Below are 13525 nucleotides of genomic sequence, written 5' to 3' on the forward strand. Positions count from 1 at the left end.
GACTCCTCTGGTGGCCAAAAACACATCAGAATGTGTAGAAGTCTATGAAAAAAATGACCCTATCGCTTACTTCATTTATTAGCTCTGGAAACGTTTTCCAAATGTGTTTATGGTCTCAATCACTTATTTCAAGTCTCCTTCAATACATCATGATGTTCATTTTGAAAATGATGGTTTCAATTAGAGTAAAATAGGCAACAAAGCAGGGCATGTTTTACAGTAGAGGAGGTTTTGTTGCAACAGCGCCACCTACAAAGCTGGATGACTAACACTAAAGTGCACAGCTTATGGTTTTAAAGGTTCATTCTGCCTAAAATAGTACTTTCTGTCCGAGTACTTTCAGTTTTAAAGGTTTATTCCACCCAAACAGTGCTTTCTAACTAACAAGTTATGAGTTTAAAGAGTTATTCCATCCAAAACTGTACATTTTCTTTTCTTTCTTTCTTTCTTTCTTTCTTTTGTTTGCTCCCCTTTAGAGTAGGCGAGCAGGCACCATGCTTATAATAAGCAACAATAATTAAAATTTAGCTGTTTTTGGTTTTGTATTAAGATCACGAAGCCAATAAAAAAGTATGTTTAATGGGGTGTTACAGCAATTCTACATGTTGTTCCTCCTGCCAGAGACACCTTTTTTTTATTATTATTATTTTTAATGAAGGCTGATACATCCAGATGGTGTTCTGACTAATAAATACTGCATCCTACACTTCCCACAAAAGGTTATAGCATCATGTTTTAAAGACATTTCCTACCTGGTAAATGCAGACATAGGATGAATGCCCCTTTAACTAAGCTCTTAGTTCTTGTTATCTTGCTAGTTTTTTTTGGTTTAAAGGATTAACAGCTGAATTAGAACCCGAATGATTTGCACTTTGTACTCCATTAAGCCCCTGTTTGTGCTGTAGCTGCTGCTCACAGCTGTGCTTCGTGTCAGAGCAGAGACACACATCCAATGTGATCACGGCCAGAGCAGAGCCGAACAGGTCCTGAATCCAGTCATGAAGGCAGCAGGACTAAAGCGCTGCACCACCTGTAAGAGGAATCATGGAGAAAATAAATGTTTTCCTCGCAGGAAACTTTTGCTTTTTTTGTCAGTTGACCAGGAATCACCCTCCTCAGTGTGTTACAGCCATTATGGATACAAAAGCAACAGATAGTGGTTTATGTACAAGAAAACTATGTAGATTATTACTTTTAAAGTGTGTTTACTGGTGTGTGACATTTGTTTGTCCTTTGCATAGAGACCGCCCAGCAGCCTCTCCCTCTCCTCAGCCAGTTTTCAGTCCAGGTGGGTGCTGTCGCTTCCGGCAGGTGAGTTAAAGCTGCATCCTCTGGCGTATCGCTGCGCTCGTGTAGCGCCCACGTTGAGGCTCCTCCTGCGTTATGGCGTTGAGGTGATGCCCCGCCCTCCTCTCCGCGGCCTTCAGCTTCTCCTGCAGCTCCTGCGCCTCCTGCTCGGCCTTGCGCGTGGCCTTGCGGGCGTTCCTCAGCGAGCGCTTCACCTTGCGAACGCGCTCCTTCAGCTGCCGGTTCCTCCTCTCGGCCGCAGCCAGACGCTCTTGAAGCTTCCGGCCCTGCTCCTCCTCCTCGAACAGCGCCGCCTGCACCGAGGAGCACAGCAGCTGGATGGAGCGGGACAGATAGTGGTGCTGTTAGTTAGCATAAAGGAAGAGCTGTTTTCTTTACAGGCCAACCAAACTGTTGTAAACAACCAGCTGACAAGATGGCAGCTGCTTTTGGAGTGTGGGAGTAGTGATAATGTGATTTTCCCAGCAGCCTCTCTGAGAAAATGAAGAAAACATTGGTGTTTAGAGCAACACAGTTCTGATGTTCCTCCTCCTCGAAGACTCCCAACATGCTTAGAAAGGAGGAGGAAACAAAGTGGAGGTACCTCAGTGTTTACTTTTATCCACACATGCTCTCTACTCCCTGTTCAAAAACACAAGACGTGTGTGTGTGTAGGCTTGTCTATGTGACATCCATCCATCACCCCGTGGACCTCCCATCCCTCCCTGACAATGTGAGGGTCACATACTTTGATATTTCTGGGGCTCTAATTTTCCATGTCGCTGGTGGACCAGAGCTGACCTGAACCGACAGCCGTTCAGGGGTGAGCGCCCTCCGAGTCCCGGTGGGGAGAGAGAGTGTGTGTTTTGCTTCACTCAGTGTATAAATGAACATATACAAACTAGAATATTCTATAAATGGACACCATGTGACGTGCGTACAGTATTTGTCGCACTTTGCAGCCAAATACACCGAGTGTGATCGTCTCAGTCGAGGTCAGTGCTGTTGTTCTTACAAACACAGAGCAAGTTCCAAAAAAATAAAAAAATATGGTCTCACATAGGTTGTGACTTGGTGCCATTTTTAGGAAGTATGGTTTTATTGAAGTAAGATAATCCGACATTTCAGGTAATATATTTGGCAAGAAGATAGACGGGTATGAGTTAGCCATGTAGCTATTTTAGGCTAAAAAATGTAAACAAGGCTTATTTTTAAAGCTCGAAAATATGTAACTATCAGCACTAAAGCTCACTAATTAACACATTGTCGATTATATTCTGCACATCACAAACTTAAGTGCAAAAAATGACAAGTTCCAACAAACCTACCCCCTTTTAGTCTTTATGCTAAACTAGAACAATCTACTCACAGCTTTTGGCGGGAAAAAGACACACGGTTGTTGTTGTTGTTGTTGTTGTTGTTTTACTAGCGCTGGTGGTGCTGATTTAAACAGTTCAATCAAAGATACAGACACAAGCTAATCACATCGCAGGAGCCACAGAATAATTATTAGTACGACTGAAGATGGTTAATGATAAAGTTTCAGAATTAATCTGAGAAAACATTTTACGGCTCCCTCTGCTTTATACAGACTCAGTTTTAGAAGAACTTGTTTTTTTATTCAGTTCTTTCATTAACAGGACCAACAGACCGTGTCCTCATATCGACAGGAAGGTCTTTTGGTCTTTTGTAGGAGTCATATTGAAGCTTACAGTGTCCTTCGTGCTGCAGCTGCTATTTCACACAAATAGGAAATAAGTTGCTGTTGATTTTTCTGCTTTTGTACCAGCGTGTTCAGGGATTCTGTTTTGTGCTTGCGAGGTCGTAAAGTGTCACATCAGCTTGGGGGGAAAAAAAGGTAATCAAAAATATTATTCAAATATCTCTAACATGACAAGCTCAGAAAACCTTCTCCATCACGTTTACCGACAAATTGACCAAGAGAGAACATAAAGACCATCTATCACCTGCTCCTGCTGTTATCATGTCATTGATCAGTGATGGTCAGCATTTTAATGATTGTGCTCCTACATTCTGCAGAATGACGTTCAAAGACATCAGTGAAATATCTATATGCTTGTAATACCCGTGGATCGAATGATCAAGTAGAAAAAGGTGTCTACAATTCTTCACCTAAAGTCTGTTATATGCAGTAATGTTTGCTCTTTTGTTGTGTTCTTAGATGTCCACAGATAACTACATCCTACCTAATAAACTGAAATTATTCGACAATATTATATCACAAAAGCAACATCTTTGTGGTTTACTTGCAGGTCTAACAAGTTGATGTTTTCCAGGTGAGCTAGGAATGGACTCTCCTCAGAATGATTCAATTTTGGGATCAATCAATGATCAACAATAGCTCCACCAGAGGTCAAAGGTCACTATTCCAAAAATGCTGTATACCTTGGAAAGTAGGTTTATGATATTTGGTGCAGATAAGCAACCATGTTGGGACTTACTGTTGGTGATGTTACATTTGACCTTGGATGATAGTTCAAGGTCAAAGTCAAGGTCAATAAATGTTGATATTGTAATGATATTTTACACAACATGTCTTGTATACATAAATAGTACCCATTTCACTTTGGACAACCAGCCAACCATGATTAGTGGAGGATAACCTATTTTGTGGATAGTTGGGTGGAATAATGGTTTACTGGGGCCAAGTGCCATCATGGCTGGCAGGGCCAACTATATCTCTCTACTGGGGGCCCTCTGGTTTATGTAGTTTTTGATCTTAACAAGAAGGTTTGGGGTTTTAACCAGCTGTTCTCACTGTGCCCATGTGACTGACCTCTGGTTTCCTCCATAGTCCAAAGACATGGGTGGTAGGTCAAATGGTGATTTTAGGTTTCAGATTCATTCCTTAGGTGTGACTGGTTGTCTGTGTTGGCCCTGTGATGGAGTGGTGAGCTGTAGAGGCTGCACCCTGCCTCTCCAGCCAGTGTCAGCTCTGATAGAATCCATCCCCTATGACCCTCTGCAAAGATTTCCAAAAAGTGACCCAAAAGTCCTCTGCAACTTTGCCCCTAATTTAATCTGCACATAACAATAAAACCTGGGTGCAAACACTGCCAGGAACTCTTTTTTTAAGGGCTAATGCCACATTCAGTCAGTAGGTTGTAGTTTTCTATGTAAGCTCTATAAAGGCTTCAAAGTTGGTCTTAAACTGGGTTTTCCAGCATTAGTAAGTGAGATTGGAGAGCTGAGATCATCATTATACACTGTTGAACTATTTTTAATTAATATCAATGTATTCAACTTATGTTTATCAAGTAAAATGTACTTGAAGCATCATTTTGATGAGCAAAGTTTAGCAAAACCAGTTTGTAGTCAATGAACCGCCTCCATATTCACCATGTCATATACATTTCATTTTCATACAGTCAGTTTAGCCAAATAAATATTATATTTAAGCTTATTATAAAGCTTGATTTTGTAAAGAAATATCTCATAGATGAGTGTTTACAGTGAGGTCTGATCAGTGATCAAGTACTGGAGCCGGTGTTCCCTAATAAAACCAGGGATTATTATTGCATTGTATGAGCTTTAGACCATAAAAATGAAGCAATGTTTCTGTCATTTTTCACTACTTTAAGTACTGTAAATGAAAATCCTTATAAAATAAAACCAGAACCATCTACATGGACATCATCCATGAGACCCCAGTACATTGTGACCCTTCAAGGCGACTCTATTACTTCCTGTTCACTTCGACTAGAGTCCCGATTACATAACATGAGCACTATTTTACAGATTGAAGCGTCCTCAGGCTCTTAGGAAGCCTCTCAGTGGGACGGCCCCAACACACACATGCACACACTAACACACACCACCTGTGAAAACATCCGGGTGTTACCTGCCTGCTGTTTAGCATCATCTGTACAAACAGTATTAAAAGGCACACACACACGGACACAAAGTCCACGAATTCAAGTGAAAAACTGACTGAAAAGCCACAGAGAGGCCGAACAATGAAAGACAAACACAGATTCTCCTCTGGGGGAGGAATCAGGGAGGAGACATTGGCTCCTTTAACATGTAACATTAACACTGGATTAAAAAGCAATATAAAAATGTGTCACCTCACGTTGTTTCTTTTAGCTCGTTGAAGCATTCTAGTGTCTTTCAGCTTGTGTTTCGGTTATTTTACCGCTCTCATTCACTCCTCTCATTGCGGTTTCAAGTCACAGCAGGCTGTTTAATCAGCTTAATCATATCATGTATCTGTGCACAACTCAGCAACATGCACCAAACAACACATAGACAACAGTTAGCAGCAGGCTGGTTAACACGGTGGAGCATTTAGCAGCAAAACCCTGGAAGACTTGACTCATTTTAACTTTAACTCTAATTGGTGTTTACTTGTGTTTTCTGTTGGCGATTGGTTTAAGCTCAGGCACCAAAACTACTTGGTTAGTTTGGACAATAACAGACCCTTTCACTATGTTTACCCAAGTTGCATTTTCTTTTTATTTTCCGTTGCTCTTACATGCGTTTATTCTCACGACCGCCTGCATTATCAGACTTACTTTCTGTTTATCATTGATCAGAATGGATGATAGCACGTCTTCTGGCCTACGAGTAGGTGGAGGAGTTCCCTCCCGTGGCCCGTGGGAAAGATCTGCACTGATAAAGGCTATTTACAGGCTAAAGAGGATGACCAATCACACGAGGGGAACATATAAAAGAAGCCACGACAGTGTCTTTAATGTCACTGAGGATGTTTTAACACTTTTTCCTGTGCCTTCTTTGAGCATTGTTCTGAACCTTCCTGCATTCATCAGTGGTTTGACTGAAACAGAACGTCAGATAAAAGAAGAGGTAAAAAAGAAAGAATGCAGCAACTATACTCAGGGGTGAAGCAATTTCGAGGTGTGTTTTTGTGTGTTTTTGTGTGTCAGTGCCCAGCCTGACCTGACTGCTCATTCATTTCTGCAGACTTTTGATTTCTTCATATAGAGACACAGCAGGAGTCCCGAACCTCCCCCCCAACACACATTTAGCGTCTTTAGAGCTTCGCTATTGACGTCAAAGAGACAAGCCGTGGTTTGTCCTCTTCTTCCAGAGCTTTTATTTGGTTTGTGTCTTGGTCGGGAGGGAAGGTTGCAAAACAGAGAGACAGAGTAAGAGATGAAGAGATAAAGAAGAACAAAGGGGAGACGGGGAGAGGAAAAAAGAAATAAAGACAAGACGGAGAAAATGGGAGCCACGGGGAGGCATTTCTGCTCTGCTTCTGCACTTTTCTCCTTTATTTCCCCGACACACACACACACACACACACACATCGTATTCATCCTGAGCTTTTGAGTTTCACTGCTGGGTGAAACAGGCAAACTGTGCTGCCTTCCTTTATATCCCTCTGAGCCTCCACGTAAAACGTTAATGAGAGTCAGAAAACTTGTTAAAGGTGTTTACATGACAGTTACAGCTGGATAGTCCCTCACCGGGGTAATAATCAAATCATTAATGTGCATGTAAAATGGAAAGGAGTGAGAAGTATTTGGGGAATCTCACTGTGACCTGTGAAGCGAAGGCTAAAGAGGAGACGGAGACAGGATATCTCCCAGTACAAAATAAATCTGTGTTAAGTCGGCTCACGGCTCTGTCTGACCTGGCTCATGGTAAAAGCAGCTCTGATAAGAGGAGACTTTGAGGGGAAAAAAAAGCTAATTGAGGGTTTTGACAGAAGAGTTTAGTGGAGGATGTCTCCTGTCCATCCGTCTGGTGGGGCGTCTGGTTCCTGTGAAGCAGAAGTCAAACCACCTCCCAGCTCCAATTTTAGGGATGCTTTGTGTTTCAACTCCAGCTGAAGGATGTTTTAAAACATCAAAGCAGAGACAGAAAGAGTGACGCAACCGTAGAAACTAACTGTAGATAGTGAAATTAAACATAGGTTCACTAAGAAAAGGGAGTCCTTCCATTTCACACTCCTCCGTAAATTCCCAAAGAAAAAACACCTGTTTTGTCCTGCCTTGCCTTGAGGTCGCGGCCTCTGCATGTGAGCGCTCGTCCTCTAAATGAGAAATGCCTTTAACCCCTGTCGGACTGACCTCGGACCTCAGGGCTCAGAGGTCAGAACCTGTAAGTCAAACATGAGTAGAAAGCGAGGGGTAGTCGCCACACCACTGCACCTCATGCACCTTTACTGATTTGGTTTTAACTGTGGATAATAAAAACACCATACATCCATTTTGGAGACGATTAGCCATGAAAGCTGGAGGCAGAGCCAGGCAACACGCTGCTAATGTGTACCTTTTGAAACACCTGAATGATGGTAAAAGTTGCAAGAAATGGAAATGTGGTTCAAGGTCCATATGTAATGTTGGATGATAAAGCTACTTTATACAACTCTGAGTGGTTGTCAGGTGTTCTGGGGCAGATTGAAACAAATTAAAAAATAAGTCAGGCTTCATTTGAAACAAGTCTAGATCAGTGCAGACGAGTCCAGATAAGGATCATCTGAGACAAACCAAGAAAGTCTTAAAGACCTCTCTGGTGAAAATCTGTTTTGTTTTACCTAGTTAACATGTCCACATTGTGTATGCTAGCACACATATAATGGGCAGAATAAAGAGTCAGCACCATGACTGAGCATTTTCACTTTTGAATTGCAGTGTACTGATGATAGTCTCTAAAACCCAGACTCCAATTTCCAGATTTTCATATGTAACAAACCCAAATGGACCCGTCATCATTCTTCTTCTTCAGAATTAGTTTCCAGTTCCACATATATAGCTAAATTACTCCAATATTACAACTTGTGGAGACGTTTTACAGTGTTCGAGTGGAGTCGTAGGTGAGCTGGTGTGCTCGAGCTGCAACAAGTTGGAAGGAGTGGACAAAGAGAGAGGAGTGGACTTCATAAATCTGTGCATTCTCAATTAAGAAACAGTACAATGTTACATCTAGGCTATTTTAAGGTGCAAAGGGCCAATTTTTATGATGGAAAAAAATGCTAAATAGGTCATTTTGATACACAGAGATGAGTGTTTAGTGGTTTGATCAGTGAATGAGTTGGTGGCATCTGTCAATGAAGTTGGAGTTTGCACCCTCACACGTCTTTTCCAAACCTGTCTCACCAACAGTAGCCATACGTCAACATAAAAATGCAAAAAGTTCCTCTCTAGGATCAGAGCTTATTTTGTCCATTCTGGGCTACTGTAGAAACATGGCCTGCTCCCTGTTTAAATATAAAGGACTCATTCTGAGGTGATGAAAACACAATGATTCGTAGATACAGAGATAGCCGATATGATGACTCCATTGTTTACAACACTTTGTCTGCAGCACATGTAGCAGAATACGCATCACAGCTGAGCAGACGGTGATGCAGAGTGATGCGGTGTCTTACTAGCTTATGAAATACATTGCTGGAGAGTTAACATGAGAGTTTACCTTTTCAGTAAAGCTCCTACATACTCTGCACAGTATGTATATAAAGAATATAGGCTGACTTATCTCTATAGGGTTTTTTATGCTCTTTAAATCAGCACCAGTCAGATGAATAGACACTAATGAAATATAATTATTAATCCGATATTTAATTTCTGTCAATACAGTCCCCTGAACTGACCCTTTAAGTCATCTGAGAAAAGTCAGTGACAAAAAGTCAATGGTGACAAATCAAGTCTTCAACTGCTCAAGAGGAGTCGAAGTCACGTCTTAAGTAGTGAACACAAGTCCAAGTGAAACCTCAAGTCAGCAGAGACAAGTCTACCCAAAAGTCAGAGTTAACAAGATGAAGTCAGCAAACTAAGTCAAAGTTTACACGAGACGATTCCAGCTTCAGGTCAATCAAGGTGAGACGGTTCAAAGTTTCAAGTCAAGTCGAGTCAAAGGTCAACAGTAAACAACCAAGTCTGTTGTTAAAGCTTCTTGTCAAGAATGATTTAAGGCAAGTTCAAAGCAGGTCTCACAGATCTAGAGTGGGAAAGCCCTCAGGTGACTGGAACACTGCCGCATTTCACTTTCAAATCTGTCAACATGGTGTCTTCAGATTACAAGTCTATAATGATGTCAGAGACCATGAACCATATCTATGACACTATTATTGATGTACTTAATTTGCAGATACTATAATGCAATGTAAATACGTCAGCGTTTCCATGACTGCAGTGATGTGAAGATATAAAGCTGTGACCTAAAAATCAGATTTTATAGCTCAGCGATGTTCATCTGAAAAATCTGTCTTTGTGCCACAAAATCTATTCAGCATCCAGCCAGCTTTGTCCGTTCACAACGAGAGCAAAGATGTGCGCCCCTCCGTCTCCGTGTTCTATCTTGTCTGAAGCGCGGCCTGCTCGGCTTAGTCAGTCGAGGTGTGATAATGAAAGCCTGAGTCCCAGCAGCAGACCTCTGCTCACAGGGTTCAGCTTATCTCTGCTCTCGGGTCAGCGGGGTGTGTTGCTTCATACTGATATGGATCGATGCCGCAGACTGGCTCCCTTTCAAAACGCTGCCTGTCAAAGTGGTGGATCTCTGCTATTTGATCTCTGACCCGGGGACGGCCAGCATCCTGTCTGCCTGAGGAGCCAGACGGACGGACCTCCACCGATCAGCTACTGCTTTGATCTTCGAACTGACTGGAACATGATCACATGGGACCAATCACATGCAGGGAATCTATAAAAAAATACAATCAATTCTACTGTGTGGGTGTGTGTGAGTGGTTTTTTTCTTCTTTTTTTTATCCCTCTGACGCTCAATCCATCGTGTGTAGCTCTGCACAGTGCCAGAGGGTAGTTAGACTCTGTTTCTACTGATCCTCACCACATTCCTGTCAGCAGAGTCACAGCTCAGCTCAGGATTAGGAGTCCACACACACAAACCAAGCCTTCCCTCTGCTCACGCCGACACACTGTTGATTCAGCATCAGTTTCTGAAGCAAGAATGATGCAGAGATACTACAACACCCCAACATTACTTGTCAGTCCCTCCACCTCCAGCTCCCTGCTGTTACCCTGCATCTGCTGTCTCCATGGTAACAAGATGGTGTGGAGTTTGTTTACATCCACTGCAAACACCGAAAAGCTGACCCGACTGAAGCAGGGGGCATTTCTGACTTTATTCTCCTCACAAGTTTTTGTTTTCAAGGTAGCAGCAAGCATCGCTATGGCAACCAACTATCCAATCCTACTGCACGGCCGTACTCAGGGTTACACATTTTGGTTCAGTCAAATGGTTTCTCTTCTTCATGCATGACATTTTTAACAGACTAAAGGTGCGTGTTGCCTCACCCTGCTGTCCTCCTGGGTGTCCCACTCGGGGCTGAACGTGTGGAAAGGTTGGCTCCCTTGGGTGCAGTTGGAGAACTGGAAGAGGCTGGAGAACGTGCGGCGGTTCTCGGTCGTGTCGGGGAAGATGGCGTCCTGGAAGTTGACGCCGTGAGGAAGGATGTTGTAGTTCTCATCCATCCTGCAGAGGAGATAAAATGGACAAATGTAAGGAGCAAAATCTGCATCTGAACCATCGAAAGACACAGTTGGTCAGGTTGCAACTTGCATACTCATTAATGATGCATCATATTGAGTGAGCTTAAGGTGTGTTTTGCAGGTAAAAATCTCCAATCTGGAAACTGACTCCCAACTATAGCTGTTAGCTGTCGTGGAGAAAGTGCATCACATGTATTTGATGCCAATGTTGCAGTTCTTTGGAATGATATCTGCATTTATTTTGCAACTCTAACTGCAAACCAGTTTGCTCCAACACAAACAATGACAGATTAAGAGTTGTTGGAGTATAACTTGTTTTTGCAAAATGCAAACAAAAAGATTTAATTCATGTTGCAACCATAACACATATTTCTAGGCTTCTAAAACTGCAAGAAGAGTTTATTTTTGTTTTTTTGGATTGGCTTGTTTCTGGAGAAATGTGTCCAATCCCTGCACTTTACCTGAGGAAAAAGAAGTAGGAGTAGTTCTCCATCACGGTGTGGGACTGACAGGACAGGTAGCCCAGCCCGGTCAGGTTGAGTCTGGATCCAGAGGGCACCTCCAACATGCTGCCCCAGGCTTGGTCACACAGCAGCTCCACTTCTGCCGAGTACAACAGCCCTTCCTCCGCGCCCTCGTACCCATACCCGAACCCGAATGGCAGGGAGTTATACAGGCTGCCCGCCCCAGCTCCCAGCGGCTCCCGGTGGATCCCCAGGACCCGGGCGTACACGATGATCTCCGCCAGCTCCGCTCGGCAGCCCTCGCTCAGCGGCCGCCACTCGGAGGGGAGCTGGCAGCCGTGCGTAAAAGTGTCCAAGTGCGCAAAAACGCCGAGCGTCGCCAGGAGGAGAGTCGTGCAAAACATCCTGAAGAGAGCGAGAAATCCTGTCTGGCAGCTTGTAATCTCTGTGATGATGCTCTGAGTCTTCTTTCTTTTTGGCCCCTGGTTTATGTGGGAGGTCAGTGCCTTCAAAGCATCCAAGTTAAAGTAAACTAAACTTGCAAGTTGGCATGCAAGTTGCGTTTAAAAAAACTAAACTGGTGATGCTTACCTGGGAGCTTCAGTTACTTTTTTACAGAGCTTCTGACTTTTGCAGACCTTTACTAAAAAATCAGATGAGTGTGTAGAAACTTCCACGACTCCAACCTGTTGCTGTGATTATTCCTCTGCTGTGGGAGCGAGAAGCTGCACGAGCGCGCTGGTGGTGCGTTCAAGGACTGATGCGCAGCTCAGATATTGTGGGTCTCTGTGTGGGCTGGACGATGCATTTAAGTGTCTGAAAAAATGGTTAAGCTTTTCAATTTGGTGACCTCAAAAATGTACTTAATTATGTTATTATTTTAGAAGTGCATAACATAGCAAAACCACATTTAGATGAACATTATTATTATTTCAAACTAAAGCATCCTTTCCTTTATAACAGTCATGTGACCTGGGCAGGTTTAAATGGCATTATTGTCATACTTTCTATTAAAAATCAACTTCTGCCACAAAGCAAATGAAAGTATTTGGGATGATTACAAAAGACAAAGGTGGGAGAATATGCTAGATGTGCTTCAGGGAGTTCCTCGAGGAACTTATATTGAGTCTTTCAGAGGATTCAATGGGTCTTCCAGGGGTTGAGAGATCTAAAGCATCACCATGTCTATGGAGGCTTCAGGGTACCTGGAATTGGTTTTAGGGGTCCCTGAGGGATTTCATGGGTCTTTTATGTTATTTGAGGTCTATCCTTGAGGCTCGAGGGGTCATTGTGCTGTTCAGACCTCTCAGGAGGACTCGAGCAGTGACCATTGGAGTGGTGCTTTAAGTCCTTGATGGGATGTCAGCGAGTGGGAGGTACTGCACAGGGCTTTGACAGGAGATCCACAGTAGAGCTGCAACTGATTTCATCATTTAGTTGCCAAATATTTAATTAATCGTCAGCTACTTTGAGAATCAATAAACCATCTTGAGTCAAAATTCTCTGATTCCAGCTTCTTAAAGTGAATATTTTCTGATTTCTTTCCTCTATAACAGTAAACTCAATGCTTTTGAGACATCTCTGACTTCAATCCACATTTTTCAGCATCTTATTACATTTTAGAGACCAAACACCTAAACAATTAATTGACAAAAAACAAAAAAAACAATCAACAACAATAACAATAATCATTGGTTGCAGCCTGAACCGACAGGGCCTTTAGAGGATTGAGAAACGCTCCCGTGGGAGACTTTAAGGAGCCTGGACAGGGGTCCTGGAGTTTCTCAGGTGGTTTTAAGTCCTTAAGGGGATCCTAATGTTTGGCTGGGATTCAGGTGGATTATGAAGCTATACCAGGACTCTGTGTAACGAATGTGGATATATTTAATCATTACCTCACTGTTTGACCCCAGGAGATCATAGTAGATATGGATGATGGTGTTCAGGCCCTCAGTTGTTCCTCTTATAAATGTCCTCTGTGCAGCTCTACTCTAAATCTTGACTAACTACAGTTTTCTTCTGTGATTCTTCATGTGATTCCTTCAAACTAACTGAACAAATTGAATGGATCCATCAGTTTCACATTTTAAAGTGTGTCAACCCCTGGAACAGCACTGCCATCTAGTGGACACGGACCCGAATAGCACTGGACACTTTTATATAACAAATGACAACAATTGCTGTAATTTCTAATATTTGACTCAATAAATTGCTATGGAAATGAAATAACCAAAAACAGATGGGCCTCTTGCAAGATATTGTAGTTTAATGTAGTGGTCTTGATGTGTTTTACAACAAATATATTCCCAGATGTGCTGCAAAGTGGCTCGGTGGTTA

General features: G+C 42.6%; 1 protein-coding gene across 1 annotated transcript; it reads right to left on the reverse strand.

The window, feature by feature from the left end:
- Window positions 1-524: 524 nt before the first annotated feature.
- On the reverse strand, window positions 525-11592 carry ccdc3a (coiled-coil domain containing 3a). The gene is made up of 3 exons (XM_008297944.1): window positions 11186-11592; window positions 10530-10707; window positions 525-1622 (listed from the first exon to the last, which is right to left on the reverse strand). Exons 1-3 carry the CDS (start codon window positions 11590-11592, stop codon window positions 1317-1319), a joined length of 891 nt encoding a protein of 296 aa, XP_008296166.1. The 3' UTR covers window positions 525-1316.
- Window positions 11593-13525: the final 1933 nt, after the last annotated feature.

Source organism: Stegastes partitus, unplaced genomic scaffold (assembly GCF_000690725.1).
Source record: "Stegastes partitus isolate 25-593 unplaced genomic scaffold, Stegastes_partitus-1.0.2 Scaffold1261, whole genome shotgun sequence".
Lineage (NCBI taxonomy): Eukaryota > Metazoa > Chordata > Actinopteri > Pomacentridae > Stegastes > Stegastes partitus.

What these genes read in the sequence shown, in the direction of transcription:
- ccdc3a (XM_008297944.1), bottom strand. Translation starts at nt 11,592, where the DNA reads ATGTTTTGCACGACTCTCCTCCTGGCGACGCTCGGCGTTTTTGCGCAC. An exon ending in TCCTACTTCTTTTTCCTCAG is followed by an intron (nt 10,708 to 11,185) that starts GTAAAGTGCAGG and finishes TCTCCTCTGCAG; the next exon opens with GATGGATGAGAACTACAACA. An exon ending in ACACCCAGGAGGACAGCAGG is followed by an intron (nt 1,623 to 10,529) that starts GTGAGGCAACAC and finishes CGCTCCATCCAG; the next exon opens with CTGCTGTGCTCCTCGGTGCA.